The sequence below is a fragment of the Musca domestica genome, unplaced genomic scaffold, assembly GCF_030504385.1.
Source record: "Musca domestica strain aabys unplaced genomic scaffold, Musca_domestica.polishedcontigs.V.1.1 21, whole genome shotgun sequence".
In the NCBI taxonomy this organism is placed as follows: domain Eukaryota; kingdom Metazoa; phylum Arthropoda; class Insecta; order Diptera; family Muscidae; genus Musca; species Musca domestica.
The window spans coordinates 11,959,926-11,980,964 of NW_026712258.1; the positions used below are offsets into that span (position 1 = coordinate 11,959,926).

Genomic DNA, 21,039 nt, shown 5'->3' on the forward strand with positions numbered 1-21,039 from the left:
GTCACCTTTGGCACGAATTATGGCCTTCAACGGCCAATGAAACCGTCACACGTTGCTCGAATGCTGCTCTGTGGTATTTTGGCCCATACCTGGCGAAGCGCTTGCTTGAGGTGATCGACACTTTGGCTTTTTTTGTCCCAACCTTGCTTTCCAAAAACCCCAGACACAATAGTCCAACGGATTGGTATCCGGAGATTTTAGTGGAGGAACCTCATTTTGTAAGAATTCTTGGGTGGCGCGTGCTTAGTGCGATATTGCCGAGTCATGTGTGAATGTCCAAGGTCTGCGGCCAAAATGTTTGCGTGCCCAAGGCTTTAATACATTCTCCAGAATATTTTCGCGATAATATTCTGGTGTCACGTTCGATTAATACGAGCGGACAGCGACCATTGACTGTTATGGCGGCCCACACCATCGCCAAAGCCGATGCTTGAGTTCTGATGGCCAATCGAAGGTACACATTTTCTGCTGACCTCTTTGGCAAGTATGTACGATCATTTTGTTTTGATTTTACAAACTGCTGGACAACAAATGTTGAAAACCAAATTCGGCAGTTCACAACTTTCGGCCAAGTGAAGCAACTCTTTTAAGTCTATTTTCGTTTTGGCTCACGAGCCATTTTTTGGCCACTGCGAGGCGGGTTTCGATCAAGTCGCTTTTTTTTACTTTTCGAACCATTTCTGCTGATGTTGCTGTTTACTTCCGTCCACTTCCTTGATGTCGAGCTACGCTACCAGTATCACGATAACGAGCGATGGTACGAGACACAAAAGATTTATTCACATTTAAATGCTGGAGTGGTGCTCTAACGATAGCCTCTTGTAGGTTTCCAGCCAAGAAGTCACACTATCACGCTTAAATTCCATCACGAATAACTTTTTTTCTGGAAAATTCTCACCAAAATGGTTTTGTAGGCTTGTAAACAATATAACGAGTTGTCACTGGAATAATTTTAACAGCTGTCGGAAGAGTGGCTTAGGAATGACAGCAGTCTGAAGTTGGTTGCAGTTTTTTCATCTCACATTGTATACCCTCTGTAGCCATGTGGCTGAGAATATAAAAACCCCACATGTTGACATTTTTCTCATAGAATCTATAGTCCATTTAATCCGCCAAACAATATCCGATAACCACCCAAAATGGTGGGCTTCTAACCTAACTGTATGCAAAATTTCTGGGGATCGGACTATAATTGCGACATGTAACTTGTATACAAATTATCAATCCGTCTTATAATACCCCCAACGCATAGTGTTAGAGGGTATTAAAGTTCAAAGTTTTATCTAAATGATCGAAATGCTGAATACAGGGATGTACTTTTGCAAGGGGCCGTACGAAGACGTGGACTTGGTTAAGCAATTTTCTGTCATAGGATGTTGTACCCATTAGGAACTCCATTCCACTCATATGGGGACTATACCAAAATATAGACCTTTATTGACATATCTTTTCCAGGATACAGTAAATTCGGGTTAAAATTGTGAAACTGTGATACTGAAAAATCTACATAAAATGATATGCTGATCAAAAATGTATGCTTGTGGGGTCTTAAATTAATTTTCGTAAATAACAAACAAAAATTGGGAGCTTAATAATTTTTTGTACATTTCGTATCTTTATAGATCACACTCCCTCACAATGTGACCCTCTTGCAGAATTATACGATTATAGCTTCAACTATATTTTTATAATGGCAAATTATTATAACTATTATTTGTTATTAATTTATTCATCCGATTTCCTTTATTTTCATTGTCAAACATATTCATGATATGACACGCTTAAACAAGCTTGCAAAATGGCTTGCACTTTGTTTTACATTAATTGTTTATTTTAATTGTGCACTTGTTTTCCGATACTGATAAATTATTGACTTGAACGAAATGGTGGAAATGATTAATCACCTTTGGGGATTCACCGCGTCCAAATGGTTTGCGAATGTTTATGGATTATTAAAATTCGCATTCACATGTCCCTTATCTTTCTGATATTCGAAATATCTCTACTGAAACTTATGACGATAAGAAATTTTCAACTTCACACATCGATGGTAAATATTTATTCTCACACACTTATGGAACTAAACAAATTACTGCTACAAATTTAAAATAAATACTTAAAGATACTTAACAATGGCAATTGAAAGAGGAATAATAATTATCCCCCTACCAGCTATTGACCCAAACGATTATAGGAAGATTTTGGAGCAATCCAATGCTTGCCCAGTGCCTTATCTCTCGCCTTATCCCTGATCACCTTACCACTACCAGTCTTTGGCAAATCGTCGAGGAAGAAGACGCCACAATGCAGGTGTTTGTGGGCAACAACCAAACGCTTGGCCACATACTCAACTACGTCCTGTTCACTGAGTCTACTGCCGGGCACTTTAACAACGGCAGCTGCAGCAGCATCCCCATCTACTTCATTCCATAAACCAAAAACACAAACTTCCAAAACATCTGGTATTTCGGCCACGCACTGCTCCAACTCCAATGGCCAATATTGCATGCCATGGAAACGCAGAGAGTTGCACTTGCGATCCACCACATATAAATAGTTGTCCCTGTCAAAGTAACCCAAATCGCCAGTGTGGAACCAACCCTGATAGTCCTGCATGCGTTTAGATTCCGAAGGATTGCCATAATAACCATTCCACACTTTGCCCGTGTGTACCATTATTTCACCCATCTCCCCATGTCCCAGATTGCGATCGTTTTCGTCAACAATTCTCACCTTGACACCGGGTACAATTTTACCCACACTATTTGGGTGGCCAACACCCATGTTGCCAGCAACGCCTCCACACTCGGCCAAAGCATAGCCATACGAAATTAAGCCATTCGTTAGATAATCCTGAAGCTTTAACAATGTCATAACCGGAACATTGCCACCCGAAATGCTGATGAATCGAACACTGCTCAGCTTGTCCTTGGTCAAGATATTGCACTTGGTCAGAGCGGCAACACAGGTGGGCGAGAGGGTGAGCAGGGAGATTTTATATTTATTTATCAGCTCCAATAGATATTCGGCACTTGGCGGTTTATTGGTAATAATGCGAGTGGAACCATGACCACAACTGAAGAGCATATTAAACATGCCCGAGGATACGTCAATCGTACTGAAGGAGAAAAGGACATCCTGAGCCGTAACAAAACTGTGAAGAAGGAAAGACTTTAGAATATGAAAAAATACAAATTCACATCGAGTTTCACTCACCCATAATCAAAAAGGCACGACGAATTTGATATGCAGACATTTTTCGGCATTCCAGTTGTGCCAGCCGTACAAACAATTGCCACTGTTTGATCACCACCCTGTTTGAGTGTTTCGGGTCTGGAAAAGAATAAAGTTTAAATGTGTTAGCTACTACAATGTAATAAAAAAACTCAATATTTCAATAGCACATTTTTGGTTTCTGTCAAGCTTGATCTCAAAATACTGTCCAGTTAAATTAAGCTCAATGTCTGGGGGTTGAATTTTCCCCTTCTAGATTTTCGTTGACTTGTTTCGGGTTAAAATAATACAAAATGTTGATCCCTTGTGAGAGAGGTACCAGAAGAGGTGGTCCTGATGTGAATATGAATCACATCGGATCTCTAATTAAGAAAAAAATCTACCTAAACGCAGTTTGAAAAGATTCGCTGACTTGTTTCATATGTTATGAGAGTTTGAGTTATTCCATATTTTGACAAGTTGTGGGGGAGGTTCTAGCAGGATTGGACCCATATTTTCCATCTCCACACCAAATCGTATGTTAATAAAAATACTGGAGTATGTGAAATTGGAAGACAATCGGACTATTATTTCACACTTTATGTGAGTTTTCATTATTCCAAAATTTTACCCTTTGGCGGGGAGGTACTTGATTGGGTAGGCCGATTTAATCCTTTTTCGCAACTGAACTAGTACTGATCCAAATATTAGGATTTGCAAAGTTTGTACAAAATTGAGTGATCCTTCCTCTTTCTAAGACGTGGATTATTTTCCTTGAAAATTTTGACTTTTGTGGGTGAGGTACCAGAAGGAGTGGACCGCTATAGTCCATTTCCGAACTCGATCTAAGTTTAATAATAATATTACGATATACCAAGTTTGGATCAAATCGTATACTCCCTTAGAGAGTTATCGGCCAGACAGATGAACGGACATCCCTAGTTCAACTCCAAATGTCTTGAAAAGGATTTTGCGCAAAGAGACATGGCGTCTTAAACCATTATGTCGATGAGGCACATTTGGACAGCATCAAAGAACCTTTTTTTGGTTCATAAAATGTGGTGTTTGCGCGTTAACTTCCATACTCAAATATTTATGTGGGAGAGATATAACTAAAACATATTCTGCGATTTCAAGAGGAATATTAAAATATTTCTGGCCTCAATATATCTACCTTTCTGCTTCCCGACTCTATCACCTAGAAGCAACATAACTGCAAGCATACTTCGTGCTGCAGCTGGAGGATTGCGCATCATATGGATATCTGGTAATGCAGGGTTGGAAGCAGGTTATAATGCGTAAAGTTCAACTGGGCCGAACATTTAATGCCGTCACTTTGAGTAAAGAAAATCTTAAAAAAGGATCGGAATTGAATATTGCGTCCACTTCCACTTTTATATCCTCAGCTACATGGCTATCGAGGGTATATACCGTCGAAATTACGATTTTAGACCATGTGAATGCGGTCCATGCCTTCTGGTACCTCCCTCATAACGGGTCAAAATTCTGAATAACCAAACAGCCCAAATTCGAAAAAATCGATTCATTCTTGTCATTACATAATCCAATATTTTTACTAGCACAAGATTTGTTGTGAAGATGGGATTGATCGGAATACTCTTTTTGGTACCTCCCCAACCACAGATCAACATTTTGTATAATTATAAGCATCCTATTCTCCTCAAATTTCACACAATATTTTTACAAACACAAGATGAAGGATATCGGCCCATCTCTTCTCCCCTCAGAGGGTCATAATTTTCATTTATTCATCTCTCATAACTTACCTCGCATAACAATTCAGCGACACTTCTCAAATGAGAAAAAATGTTCTAAAATCATCAAAATACTGAATATCGGGAGTACCGTTGTATGGGAGCTGTACGATGGCTTGGACCTATATTAATCATTCTTCCGAAATCAATTTCAGGTGCAGAATTTCAAACAATTTCATTGAGATATATGGGGACTATATGATATCTTGGACCGATGGACCATCTTCAAACTAGACCTGCCTGGAGACAAAATACTGATCTGTACAAAATTTTGGCTTCCTACCATAATTGGTGTCGACTCTAGCATAATTGCAACAGATGGACAAACGGACGGACAGGGCTAAATCGTCTTAGAATTTTACATTGAGAGGAAATTGAAAAAAATTGCATATTCCTATGAAAAGATTGAAATGACGAAAAAAAATAAAATTTAATAAACTAAGTGAAGTAGACATCTGGGGACCCCTTTTCATACAAAATCTTTAGTTTTAGATCTTTTAGAATTTGGAAACTCAAAAAATAGAGCCATACATTAGGCAACTCAATTTTGATCGATAGACAGTGCATTTGGTTATGATATCAAAACATCTGGTGGCACAAATGCTCGTATTAAAGACTTGCTAGACCAACCATAACAAATATTTAGAATTCCGATATGTATAGCCATTCGGTCTTCTGATATGGCCAAAAGTAAATAAAGGCGATAGTAGGACACACGTATATACTTGGCCAATAGATAAACACATTGCATATTATTTTTAAAATGTTGAAGAGTAAAAAATGAAAATTAGTTGAAATGATAATAGCTCTGCATACCAAATGGACAGAATTGAAAACAATAAATGTTTTCTTATCGCCACGTTCTTATGTTTGGCCAATAAAGCCCATAGAAACAATTGGCCGATAAGAAATGCCCTCCAATCGATTATTAAAAAAAAAAATTAACAGACGCTAAATTTTTACGACAGCCCAAATCGCTAATTCAATTTTTGAAGTCCGTATTATGCTTTTATGATCTGAATTTAAGTAAAATGAAAATAATCCGCATATAATTAAGAGGTCAAAAATAAATATTGATGACGTATGTGGCTCTGTAGCATGGATAAACTTCGATGTGATTCATATCCTCAGTTGTAGTTAAAACTTCGTCCTGTATCCCTCAATAATTCAATGCTTTTCTGGTAACCGACAAGGATATTACTGTTAATTTTGTAGCGTTGAAATATATCCCAAATTCAAAGTAATCTCCTAACCGCTCGTTATCTGTGGTACTTACACATAAAATAATTCCGCATTCGTGGGCTCCAGAAGATCTTCGATTTTCCCCACATCCACACGATGTTGAGTCAATGTAAACATTTTCGCCTTCAGGATTTTACCAATGACAGCAACATTTGGATAAACGGCGCCATCACAGAAAATCACCTTGGGTCTCGTGCTATGGAATAAGTGTTTTATCGTGGCTGCAAATCATAGATAATAAACCTTTATCACAACCATAATTGGAGCGGGCAAAACCATGTTAAAAATACCTTCGTCATTCTTATGATTAATGGCATGGAATGGAGTACAATTGAGTAAGCAACCCAAGACCACGGGCATAAGATAGGTGGTATTGGAACCAACAATACCCACAACATCATCCTGGCGCAAGCCCATCGTTTTGAGATATTGGGCTATACGGATGCCAAAGGTCAGGGCTTCATTGTTGTTTAGGGCTGTGCCTTCAGTGTCGGATATCTGGAAAAATATAAATATCATGAAATATTACTTTGAACTCTGCCTACACACCCACCTGACATATGTTTTTTGGATTATTTCGCATGAAAGCGAAGAGAATTTTGCCTATTGAACAATCAGCGTCAAAGAAATTCGTAGCTTTCGGACCCGTCCATATTTTTGTATATTTATCAAATTGTGTGTGAAAGCGTTCCATTCCGAGTTAAGTGTGGGTATATTTCTTCTATTCGCTGCCAAACCGTTAACCTAATTGAGCGGTCTCTCTCTAACGCCAGACATTAGCCAACTAAATATTGTTTACTGGCCAGTTAACCGCCGAGAGTGTTACAAATACCTTAGATAAGGAAGCTATTGATTTTATAAGAGAATCCATATTGATGGACAAATATTCTTCCTCTGTCTCTCTCTATCTCTACTTTTCCTATAGTAAGCATGTGTTGGCTGTTTGTTTGATAAGTTATTATGGGGATAGTGCCAGAATTATGTTATCATTCCGTAACGAAAATGCCGATTTGAAGTGTCAATAAATTTAATTATTTTACTAATGTGTTTAAGAATTTCAAACAGACAAATTTTTTGCATTGATGCATTAGATTCAAAAAAAATAATAAAATGTTATATATCCTCAGTCGAATGCACACATTTTCTCTTCGGACGAAATCTATTTCAGGACATTTGGAGTCCATCCAAATCCAAGTTCTCTTCTTGTTCACACTTTTAGAAATTTTTGGATTAAGATTCCTTGGAGTGCATTTTGGAGATATAGAGTCTTCGGCCATATTACTGGTAACAATATTAGGATTATTTTGGGTTGAAAATCTTAACCCTTAAGCGAGTCATGAAAGTAGTGTTTTGAAAATGTATAGAAAATTTTGGATACATCAAAAATCATTGATTTAAAAAATGAATCATGTAGTCTCCACATAATGGTTAATCGAAATTATTTTTTGCTTTTAAGTCATATTTTCCATTTAATTTCGCCGAGTTTTGGTATTTTGAGTTATTTTATGTAGAAACGCTACTAGTCTGTCTGTCTATCTGGCTGGTGCGCACGATAACTCTCGGTAACTCGAGATATTATTATCAAACATATTTCAAGTTTGGAGACGGGCAATATCGGTTTACGTCTTCTGGTACCCCCACCCCCACAAATAGTCGAAAATTTTGAAAAAAAAAATAGTAAAGAAAGTCTGTAAGTCGGGCGGGGCCGACTTTATGATACCCTATACCACTTTGCTAATTTAGTAGAGCCCCACATAACAAATTTTTATGGAAGAATTCAATCATACACGCTATGATTATAATTATAATTTATAGTTCAAAGGACTAAATATGCCAAAGCATTTGTATCTCTTAAATTCGGACTTGTATTACCCATTTGGTTCACAATTAATTTGAAATCGGATCAAAATATATATGGGATCTCGATAAAATTTAGCAATTATATTTCTGAGCTGTATTTGATATATTTCCCCAAATATTGTTTTTATGCACCCTATATTACGCACCCTATATTACGGATGCGGAGGAAAAAAATAACAAATCGGATGAACAATATATATGGCAGCTATGGCTATTTCTGAACCGATTTCGATCAAATTTGGCATACTTATGTTCAGGCCTAATTTGGTTGTATGCGCAAACTTCCATACTATTCGGCCTGCTATTACACGTTTGGTGCACAGACGACGAAGATATATATGGGAGCTATATCTAAATTTTGACCGATTATCTCCAATTTCAATAGGGTTCGTTCTTGGGCCGAACAAATGATTTGTGCAAAATTTCTTCTGGATAGGGCATTAAATGCGAACTGTACTTTGTTTACAAAAATACATGGACAGACGGATGGACAGACGGACGGACGGACATGCATAAATCGACTCAGAATGTGATTCTATGCATATCATCAAAAGGAACTATGGGTCTACCTCGTTTCCTTTTGCCTTTTAAAAACAAATGCACAAAGACATAATACCCTGACCACCTTGTGGTATAGGGTATTAAAAAACATACTTCACAGAAAGAGAAAGGATAATCTAATTTTGCTGCAACTTTGAAAATCCTAATATTTGCATCAGTGCTAGGTCAGGTGCGAGAATGGACAATATCGGTCCATTCCATCATGTTCCTCCCCCAAAAAGGTTCAACATTTTTAATAATTATAACTCTTATAAAATGTGATTTAAGAGTCCGACTGTCTTCAAATTGCACACATCACAATATTTTAATTGACCCAAGGTTTGGTGTGAAGATAGAATATATCGGGCCACTCTTGGTGGTACCTCCCCCACGAAGGTCAAAATATTGAATTTCCATGAACCCTATACAACACGAAAATTAACATCCAATTCCGTTCAGACTTGGCACACATCAATATTTCTATCAACACAAGATCTGTTACAAAGATGGTAGAAATCGGACCATTTCTTCTAGTAAATCCGCCACAAAGGGTCAACGTTTTGAATAACCAAAACGATTACAAAATTTGAAATAAGCATCCAATTTTCCATATATATATTTACACATGCCATTATTTCTGCTAACACAAGATGGGATATATCGGTCCACTCCTTCTGATACACCCCCCCATATTTTGAGTGTCCATGAATCTCATAAAACGCGCAATTAACATCCGTTTGCTTTCAGACTTGGCACATCTCAATATATCTATCAACACCAGATTTGAAAGACAGATCGTAGAAATCGAACCATTTCTTTATCATTTCACTCCCCCCACAAAAGGTACAATTTTTCACAATAAATAATTTACAGCATAAAAAATCATCAATCGCTAAAATCATCAAAATGCCGAATATTGGGGGGTACGGTATATGGGGGCCATATGAAGACGTAGACCTGCACAGATAATTTTCTGTCTTACGCTGTAGTATCCCTTAAGAACTTCAAATGCCAAATTTGAAACAATTCCGGTGAATAATGTCGCTAAAATCATCAAAATACCGAATATCGGGAGGTACCGTTATATGGGGGCTATATGATAACTTGGACCTACATGGCCCATTTACGAACTTAACCTGCCTACTGGCAAAATATACATGTGTGCAAAATTTTAGCCTTCTATCTCAATTTGTTCGAAAGATAGCGTGATTACAACAGACAGACAGACAGACAAACACACAGACAGACAGACGGACATGGCTAAATCGTCTTAGAATTTGGGTCTGACATGAGTATTTCGAGGAGTTACAAACGGAATGACAAAATTAATATACCCTCCATAGTATGGTGGAGGGTATAAAAATGGGATACATCGGTTTGATCCTTCTGGTACATCCTCCACTACGGGTCAAAATTTTGAAGAAATTTAAGTCTTATAAAATTTAAAATGAGGATGCGATTCTTTTCAAATTTCACGCATCCCAATGTGTTTACTAACACAATAAAATGTAGTCGGCGCACCCTTTCTGGTACCTCCCCCTAAAAGTGTTACAACTTTCGATATTTATATCTTCCATAGTAGTGAAAAAAGTCAGCTCCTTCGGAACCTCCCCATAAAGGGACTGCTTTAAAATTGGCTTTGGCCTTTAAAGTTAGTTTTTCTTTCTCACTACGGAATTGGTTTCAACGATGCGCCTCGTACTATTTCAACTAAATCTATATCAAGTAGAAATCTATAGTACATTTCACCCCCTACCACACAAAAATTCCAAAATTTTGTTAAACTGATTGGATTCTCATGTGTGACCCAAAATAATGTTATAAAGTGACCATAGGTATACAAATATCTCATTAGAAATATTCCGAACAAATCGCTTAACATTCTGGCCACACTTTGTTCACATTCAGTTTTATCTTTATTTTCACAGGTGAAATTGTTGATACGTCAAAACATCGCTTACCGCCCGAAGGCCTGGCAAATCTTCACCGTTGCTTGGTTTTTTTCATACCAGTTTGGGATTTGTGGCACTACGAATGAACAAATAAATGAAATTTCGAATTTTTTTCTCACAGGAAGTTATCAATTAGGCTATGTTACATTGGACCATAAAATAAACGATAACAACGGCCAATGGCCAGTCGAATCAGCTGAAATGAAAAAAAAAAACACATCGTTCACAATTCAATCTGGGAATGTGGCTATGCAAATCTCAACAGGCGTAGAATTTTCTATCTTCCGGCGCAAATAGTTTATGGCGAAAATGTAACAACAATAATTTTAATGTGATGACAAATTAAGTGTTGTTGTTGTGGCTTTAGTTGGCAGCAACAGCAGCAGAGACATCATCTTCATCATCAGCCACGGCAGCAGCAGCAGCCGACAACGAGCCACGACAAGATAAATAGTTGTGGCCAACAACAAGCGGTAATAGTGAAGCAATGACCAGAAGAATGAGGTGGTTAATCCGCCATACAATTTGGTCCAATTAATCAGTTAATCAGTGAAAATAACGTGTTATTAAACGACAACCAACACATGTTAACCCAAATCAGGTGCGACTTGAACTAACCAGCCAGTCAGTCAGCCAGCCAGTTAGCCCGCCAACCGATGGCCGACTGATGTCCAAATAAGTGCACAGACATACGTTGTTGTTGCCAACATTTATGATCACCGATCACATGAAAATATTTACACTGCTCCACACCCCACCCAGGTGCGGGGCATCTTCGTCAGCATCAGCCTGGTTGGATGAATGGTGGTGGATTACACTCGACACGATCCTAGTATGTGTGGCAACCGGAGGATGATTATCTGAATGGCGGCTGGTTATCACAACATGCTGCCACCAAAACCAAATAAATTCAATCAGACGCCCAGACCGGTACATTTTACGTCCACGTCCGACATGAAAATAAACAGATCTGCGAAAACATGCTACCGCCAGTCAGCTGGTCAACCAGCCAGCCAGTAAGCGGTAAGCGTCACCAAAATATGTGCCACATGCAATCGACTCTATGGGTATTCCATTCCATTCCATTTTTTTTTTTTTTTTTTTTTGATTCCGACTTCTTTTTGTGATGCTATCAGATTTTTGTGTCTCTTGCGTTTCTCTGTAGTTGTGATAAAATCAAAATTAGTTTTGAAAACTTAAAAATTAGCCAAATCCATTTCCTAATGATCAATGGATCATGGAAATCAGACCGTACCACATGTGCCACCTCGTTCGAATACAGAAGCAGTTGGTGATTTTATGATCTTGTAAATAATTTGTTATTTATCGATTTCACAGTCAATATCAAGGTGGGTTGCAGTGGTCTGCCAGCCTGACTGGTGCATTGATTTTTGTCACTCGTGTTTTCGTTTTGTATTTCAGTTAATCCGAAAAAAAAGATATAGAGTTAAATTTCAAAACAGTATCGGAAAGCGGAATTAGAATTTTATATTTTTAAATCTTCATGGTGAGAATCTGATTTCGCAGAAGATCTTGTATAGTCCACTGAGTGAGGTTTGGAATGTTATGAGGGCCATAAGATGTCATCGTCACTAGCAGCGATCAAATATAAAAAAAACGTTTCTATATGGCAACTGACAGGATAATCATTAACCTCCACTGAAACTAAGTAGAATGCCCAGTCAACGAAAAATTGAATTGTCGCATGTTGCAATGGTGAATATCCAGATCTTAGTGGGCATATGCTATCGACTGCCCCCTGTCGTTTATTATAAATAGAATCTTGGGTACCTCAAGCTAAATTCCGGTTCATTTAAGTCTAGTAGCAACCCTACATTCATAAGAACGCGGTATAAGCTTTCCAAAATAGCCTCTACCTCGGTACTACAATTGAAGTAGTATTCATTCGATTACAATTTGCATTGTTAGACACGAGATAAATCCTGATCAGGGACTGTATATTTCTTCAATATCTATTGCTTCTGCTGTTTTTTCGATCAAAATAATTTTTTTCAAACTCTAATTGAACCCACGTAATAAGAACATAATTTAAATGGCCGCCTTTTTATACCCTACACCACATAGTGGTAAGGGTATTATGTCTTTATGCACATGTTTGTAACAGGGAGAAGGAAGCGAGATAGACCCATATTTACTTTTGAGGATCATCATAGAATTAATTTCTGAGTCGATTTATGTATGTCCGTCCATGTCCATGTATTCTTGTGAACAAAATGCAGGTCGCATTTATTATGCGATCGAGATGAAATTATGCAAACAATATTTGTTTGGCTCAAGGACGAACCCTATTGAAATTAGTGATAATCGGATCAGATTTAGATATAGCTCCCATATATCTGCAATCGATTTCGGGTTAATTGTGCACCAAATGGCCAATAAAGTCCTAATGACCCGACATTTGGTACATCCGATCGAATTCAGTCTAGAAAAAAGTACATCAAATTTGTAGAAAATCGGTTCAGATATAGATATAGCTTCCATATATATGTTTCAGCCGATTTGGGGTTTAAAGTCCCTCACACTCGTAATATACAGCTCTGAAATAAGTGTATCAAATTTTGTCAAGATCGGTTCAAATTTAGATATAGCTCCCATATATATCTTCAACCGATTTCAGGTTAATTGTGCACCAAATAACCAATATCAGTCGAAATGACCTGAATTTTGGAACATCCGACCGAATTCAGTCTAGAAGCAAATAAATACAAATCCCTTTCTTCAAGATCACTACATCCTACAAAATGACCTTCCTCTTGGCTAGCTATAACATGTACATATGCACAACTGTGCGACTTTTCGACTGACGTCTTCTTCAGTTAGTTAGAAGAGGATTTAGTTCTGGAAATGTTTCATGTTTGGAATTTTAAGTTCTTAATTGGTACATCCTATTGGTACATTCGGTATTTCTATGATTTTAGGGAAAATTGCATATACAGGACCACGTCCTCGTATAGGTCCCGAAACAACAGTAATTCGGCATTTTTATGATTATTCTGTATTTTTTTACACCACATAGTGGTAAGGGTATTATGTCTTTGTGCATTTCTTTGTAACATAGAATCACTTTCTGAGTTGATTTATGCATGTCAGTCCGTCTGTCCGTCCATCTGTCCATGTATTCTTGGGAACAAAATGCAGGTCGCATTTATTATCCGATTGAGATGAAAATTTCCAAACAACATTTGTTTGGCACAAGGACGAACCCTATTGAAATTGGAGATAATCGGTAAAAAATTAGATATAGCTCCCATATATATCTTCGTCCGATTTGCCTTTTATTGTGCACCAAACGTGTAATATCAGCCCGAATAGAAAAATCGGTTCAGATATAGCTATAGCTCCCATATATATTGTTCATCCGATTTGTTATTTTTGTCCTCCACAGCCGTAATATGCACTCTGTAACAACAATATTTGGGAAAATATATCAAATGCAGCTCAGAAATACCTTTGCTAAATTTTATCGAGATCGGTTCGGATTTGGATATAGCTCCTATATATAACTTCGTCCGATTTACCTTTTATTGTGCACCAAACTTGGATGAAATTTGGCACTTACGACCGAATTGAGTCTAGAAGCTAGTATGTCAAATTTGGCGAGAATCGGTTCAGATGTAGTTATAGCTCCCATATATATTGTTCATCCGATTTTTTTGTATTTGTTACCCACAGCCGTAATATGCACTCCGTAACAACAATATTCAGGGAAATATATCAAATACAGCTCAGAAATATCTTTGACAAATTTTATCGAGATCGGTTTAGATTTGGATATAGCTTCCATATATATCTTTATCTGATTTCAAATTAATTTTGCACCAAATGGGCAATACAAGTCCGAATTTAAAAGATACAAATGCTTCGGCATATTTAGTCCTTTGAACTATAAATTACAATAAGAATCATAGCGTGTATGATTAAATTCTCCCATAAAATCTTTTAATTGTTATGTGGAGCTCTACTAAATTAGCAAAGTGGTGTAGGATATCATAAAGTCGGCCCGCCCGACTTTAGGACTTTCTTACTGGTTTTTATTTGACAATTTGCAAATTTCTTCCAAATGGTGGAGAGTATTCTGAGTTCGGCTCGACCGAAATTATTGCTTTTCTCTTGTTAGTTTAAAAAGTTGATAGAAACGCTTGAAAGTTTTTTTGTAGAAATGCTGAATATAAATGTAAAAAGAAAAACAGTTTGTACATAAATTCATCATAATGGGCAGCCTAGCCTTTAGCTATCTACTTGAAGGGATGATTGATTGTCAGTGATCAGACGCTCAGTGATGATACTTCGCCTTTTTATACAAAGTCTTTCAAAGATTTGTATATGTTTATTTCTTGCAATGTGGGGTTTGTCAAGCTGTGCTGTTTCTGTTAATCCATTTTTATTGTTCCCAACCCATTACCATTATCAACTGATATCCACATCAAACTTAAATTTTATGTATCTCTTTTTCTAATTTGGATCATTTAATGGCATTAGGTCCCTCAAATATTCACACATTATGACACTTGTCGCGATTTATAACAACTGCACCCAGTACTGTTCCATGTATCTGTTGTAAAAATCTCCATCAAATACCAGAAATTGTTGTTACATTTTATCAGCGTCACAAAATCTGTTAAAAAAAACAAAAACAGAAACACTTGTTGCACTTGTTGTGGCATTCATCGCCGTTGTATCGCTTTAAGCAAACAAAATATTTAACAAATTTCTTTTCTCGCAGAGAGAGCAGGTGGTGGTCCGGTGGTCATTTGCAACCTGGACAATGTACATCGATGTACATGGGTGTATGACAACGGACATACGTGACTATTGAAACTCTATCATTCATCGGAATATTAATTACCATCATATCGCTACGTAAGGCGTTCGCGGTCTAACACTTTCGGCCGATCCATTATAGAAAATGTCAAAGACGAACGCAAAGGGAAGGATATGGGGAATGTTGTTTTTAAATATGTGGTTTTGGTAATATTTAAAATAATGGGATCTGTGATAATAATCCGGCAGATATTCACCCTTAGCATTGGACCAAAGATATTTATGTATACAGTTTAAGGGTGTGGAACGTAAAGATTAGAGAAAATCGGTATTTTTTTGCCTTTTATGAGAGTTAATATTTAAAAGATTTATACTTTGTGGGGGAGGTATCAAAAGGTGCCTGTGCTAAGTTTGAATCCCCTTTGATTCATATAAAATCAGCTATTTTCTATGTAAACTTTTACGATATCATAAAAGGTAAAATCGGTTGACGTAGTGAGAACTTTTACTATCTTACAGTTCTGGAACACACCATATATTCGATTTTTAACCCATTTTGCTAACAGACTTTTGATGGGCATTAAAATATGCAAGGAAAGGCCAAAAGTCGGGCGGGCCGATTATAGGGTATCATATATGCACCACATGCGTATTTAGTATAGCTCCCGTAACAGAATAGTTTATGTTGGGAATTTATGTGAAGTAGATCATACCAACTATGAACCAAATAACATTGATGTATAGTGCATGATATGACTTCGATAAGGATAATATTAAACAAATTTATTGGAGCAATAGATGTACAGGACCGAGTTTCACCAAATGGTAAAATTCGGTTGAATATGTAAAAATCTATTCAATTAATAATGGTGAGCAATAACTGTAAAATCGGATGAAGATGTACATCGAACCTACATAAATAGCTGAACCGATCTCGATAAAATTTGTCAGAAGTATTTTCGTGAGTTACACACGTGAGGGACTTAAACAAACATATATATGGGAGCTATAGCTACATCTGAACCGATTTTCAAATGGGAAGGGATGAAGGGATTTTTTTTGTAATAGACAAAACCAACTTACATGGTTATGCTACTTCCTTAATGTAGAACGAAAGCATAACAAGTGGAGAGAGATGAAAATGTTTATAAGTGCGGTTTTGCGATTTAGAAGATTTTAAAAAAGAATTTTAATTTTATGTAATTCCTCCTCTATTGAGTTTAGGATCTCGTCACTTGGGTACAAAAAAAAAAATATTTTGTCCCTTTGTGGGTGAGGTACCAGAGGGGGTTCGGGAAATATAGAGCATCTTCACAACAGATCTTGTGTTTGCAAAAATACTTGTATGTGTAAAATTTGACGAGAGTTGGGTGCTTATTTCGCTTTCTTTGAACGTTATGTTTTTCAAATTTTTGAACCCTATGTAGGCCAGGTAGCATAGTTCTTCTTGTGTTGATGAAAATATTGAGATGTACCATGTCTGGAATGGAATCGGAGTTTCATTTCGCTTTTTATGAACTTCAGGGATATTCAAAATTTTGATAGTTTGTGGGGGAGGTACCAGAAGGAATGGACCGATATATTCCGTCTTACTACCAGATCTTGGGTTCATAAAAATAGTAGAATGTGTGAAATTTGAAGACAATCGGACTTTTACATCAAAATGTTGACCCTTTGTGGGAGAGGCAATTGATGGATTGGATCAATACTATCCATTTTGGCACGAGTCCTAAAACTGACGCAAATATTAGGATTTGAAAATAAGAGCAAAATTAGATTATTGCTTTCCCTTTTTTTGCAAATTTCCACCATTTTTTAGGGGAGGTACCAGAAGGAGTGGACCGATTTTGTGAGAAATTTGAAGACAATCGGACCCATACATCACATTTTATGAGAGTTGTAATCATTCAAAATTTTGACCAGTTGTGGGGTAGGTACCTGATGGAGTAGAACGATATTGTCCATTTTCACACCTGACCTAGCACTGACGCAAATATTAGGATATACAAAGTTGGAGCAAAATCGGATTATTCTTTCTTTTTTTTTGTGCAAAAAATATGTTTTTTGAAAATTTCGACCCTTTGTGGGGGAGGTACCAAAAGGAGTGGACCGATATTATCAATCTTAACACCAGACCTTAGGTTAATATAAATATTGGGATATTTGAAATTTAAAGACAATCGGAAAAATGCCATTTGCTTTGCAGAAAAAGGTCATTATTTTTTTTATAAATTTTTTCATTTTTTAACCATAAGGAAATTTGAAACATTCATGGTTTCTATTTTCTTCGCATCGATTAATTTCAAAAAAGACTTGTAAGTAAATTTAACAATTGTTACTTTTCTCTTGGGTTTGTCCATGAACTGTTCTCAGCTATTGTGTCTGTTCTCACACGTTAGTAAATCTATTCGTCGGTAGATGGCACTTGTTGTTGATATACAAAAGTGTGTAATTCAATGGATAATAGATGTCAGTAAACACTCATATATAAATTGCTATGGCTATTGTTGACTTGAACTGTAGATGGCGCAGAAGTAACTATGCAACTGCCACCATTACATATTCAAGTGTAGATGCTGCTTATACTAGAAATATTAAAATAGTGGGAATAGACAAACGGAAATGTTAACAGTTGAGAATGGATACTGACGTCTGTCATACTAAATACATTAAACATAAGAAAATGTAAGTACAGATGAATACATCCATTTAAAAAATGTAAAAATGCATGGTACAATGAAGAGAAGGTAGGCCAACTTTGAAAAAATTGCAAGTATAGAGGTCTACCTGTTTGGCTTGTAATGTCAGAATTAGTATCAAAACAATAAAAAATCAAACAACTTGTTGCATTTATTTTGAATAAATAATTGAAAACCGCGATAACTGTATGAAAGGTCAATACTTCTAAAAGGATTATTTCGCTACAAAAACTCTAGATTTTGTCGATACATACGTTGAAATAAACATTTTGAAAAACACCGAATTTGAATGTTTTCTGAACAATTTTTTTTGTTATTGAAAAGAAAACACATACATAAACAAATAAATATGACATATTAAGCCAAGAAAATAAAAAAATTAAAATCATAGGGTTTCATAGCCCTACCTTGATATCATTGTACCATGTAAAAATGTATATTATTTGTTTGGCGATTATTTAACAACCCAAAAAAATTAGCATTATACATGTTGTGAATGGTCAATGACTACGGTTAACTCAAAGTACCTATTCCGGACGTATGTAAACGTACTTTAAGATCGCTTTTTTGCAGAATTCTTATTTCAGATCTCATTTTTATAAAGCATATTGACACAAAATCTTTCTTTGAGTATTTATTAAGATATTTTGTCGTTGGATCCTTGTATATCTTTGTTTGTTATTCTTGAGTACTTCGAAGAGTCACTATCGCTGAAGTTAACCGGTTTCTGGTCAGTCCTTCAAAAATGTTCAATATTCCAAAAAAAAAAAAATTCTCCAATTTTAGCCTCCTCCATACATAGTATGGAGAGTATATTAACGTCATTCGGTTTGTAACTCATCGAAATAATAATTTTACATCCAACAAGGTATATATATTCTTGATCAGCGTAAAATTCTAACACGATTTAGCCTAGTACGTCTGCCCGTGTTTTGTAATCACAAAACGAAATAAGATACGAAGCTAAAAATTTGCACCGATCTGTCTTTTGTCTGCAGGAAGGTCAAGTTCGAGTATATCGTATAACCCCGTACTGTACCTCCCGACATTCAGTATTTAGATAAATTAGCAACATTTTTAATGGCATGGTCTACAATTCTACAAAGGAGTTCTCTGTGAGTACTTAACATTCTGAAAGAGAATTGTCTAGGATATCGCATATTTCCCATACAACAGTACCTCCCGAAATTCGGTATATTGATGATTTTTGACAGACATTTAATGGAAGTCTGAATTTCTACACAAGGAGTTCTTCTTGATTACTTTAGCTCTTGAAAGAGAATTGTCTACATAGGTTTTTAGTATAGCACCCATATAACGGTACCCCCAGATATTCGGTATTTCCATGATTTTAGCGACATTTTTCACTGGAATTGTTTCAAATTTCGTATTTAAAGTTCGAAATGGGTACTACAATCTATGACGGGAATTTTGTTATACCTCCATTTAAACGGTATTTTGATGATATTAGCGATATTACACACCGAAACTGTTTCAAATTTCGTATTTGAAGTTCGGAATCGTAACCACAGTTTATGACAAAAAATTACTTATGCAGCCGAATGGTGGAGGGAATAAAATTTGTCGGCCCGGCCGAACTTAGCTGTTTCGTTATTTGTTTTTATTATTTTCAATCTTAGATTCTCTTGAAGGAATAACCTACATAAGTAAAAGAAATAGGTAAACAAAACAGTTGAGATAAGGCTACTAGTAACAAATATAGGTTTCTCTTGGGAATTTGTGGGAATCGTACCAACTATGATTTTTCGGCTGAATTTATAAATCGGATGGAGCTAATATACGAGAGCTTTAAAATCTGGCAAAAGTTTCGAAAGTTAAATTTGATATCTAGCACCAAATATCATTGTTATGAACCGCATATTAAGGCTTTGATATACTTATATATTAAATTGGATGATACATATATATAGGAGCAAAACTTAGAAAAATACTAATTTAAAAAGATTAAAATTAGCATTATAACTTGAAATTTATTGCAACAAAAGGAAAGTCCATTGTTTTTTTCTTGTATTCTGGAATATTATTATATATTGTTCATATATATTCAAAAGCTTTATATGAAGAATAGGAACATATTTTTAAATAAGAGAAGGCGGGAAGAAAACAGCAACATCAGCACAAATGGTTCGAAAAGTAAAGAAGCGTTTGATCGAAACCCACGTCGCAGTGACCGAAAAATGGCTCGTGAGCTGACCATATCACAATATTTCATTCGGCAAATATTGAAAAATGAGCTCAGGGTAAAGCCATTGAAATTCCAAAAAGTGCAAGAACTCACACCGCAGTTGCTTCGCTTGGCCGAATGTGGTGAACTGCCGAGTTTGGTTTTCTCCGATGAGAAAACATTCGTTGTCCAGCAGTTTGTAAACAAACAAATTGATCGTGCTTACTTGCCAAAGAGGTCAGCTGGGCCGCCATTACAGTCGATGGTCTCTCTCCGCTCGTATTAATCGACAGTGGCATCAGAATAAATGCGAATTTCGCGAGTATTATCGCCTAAATATTCTGGAGGGTGTATTAAAGCTTTGGGCAGGCATACATTTTGGCCGCAGGCCTTGGACATTCAAACAGGACTCAGCACCACCCAGCAAATGTCACCCAAGAATGGTTACAAAATTAGGCCTTCGCTTCATTTCCAGCACACAATGACCACAAAATCTCCGGATACCAATCCGTTGTACTATTGTGTCTTGGGTATTTCTGGAAAGCAAGGTTGGCCCTAAAAAATACCAAAGTGTCGATCACCTCAAGCAAGCGCTTCGCCGGGAATTGGTAAAAATATCGCTGAACAACATTCGGGCAACGTGTGGCGGTTTCATTGGCCGTTTAAAGGCCATAATTCATGCCACAGGTGACCAATTCCAACAAATCTAAACTTATTCTAAAATTTGATACTATTTCCAACATTTTTGCTTTCATTTAATAAAATTTAAAATAAAAATTATGGCGGTTGAC

At 36.6% G+C, this 21,039-nt stretch overlaps 1 protein-coding gene across 1 annotated transcript; it reads right to left on the reverse strand.

The window, feature by feature from the left end:
* Window positions 1-2,028: 2,028 nt before the first annotated feature.
* On the reverse strand, window positions 2,029-6,999 carry LOC101901753 (luciferin 4-monooxygenase-like). Its single transcript, XM_005183874.4, has 5 exons — window positions 6,784-6,999; window positions 6,521-6,728; window positions 6,265-6,451; window positions 3,217-3,333; window positions 2,029-3,154 (listed from the first exon to the last, which is right to left on the reverse strand). Exons 1-5 carry the CDS (start codon window positions 6,922-6,924, stop codon window positions 2,173-2,175), a joined length of 1,635 nt encoding a protein of 544 aa, XP_005183931.2. The 5' UTR covers window positions 6,925-6,999; the 3' UTR covers window positions 2,029-2,172.
* Window positions 7,000-21,039: the final 14,040 nt, after the last annotated feature.

Bases quoted from the DNA above. Each gene is read 5' to 3' on its own strand.
- LOC101901753 (XM_005183874.4), bottom strand. From the start codon at position 6,924: ATGGAACGCTTTCACACACAATTTGATAAATATACAAAAATATGGACG. The intron at 6,729-6,783 runs GTGGGTGTGTAG...ATATTTTTCCAG, and splicing joins ATCCAAAAAACATATGTCAG to ATATCCGACACTGAAGGCAC. The intron at 3,334-6,264 runs GTAAGTACCACA...ATTCTTTTCCAG, and splicing joins AATGCGGAATTATTTTATGT to ACCCGAAACACTCAAACAGG.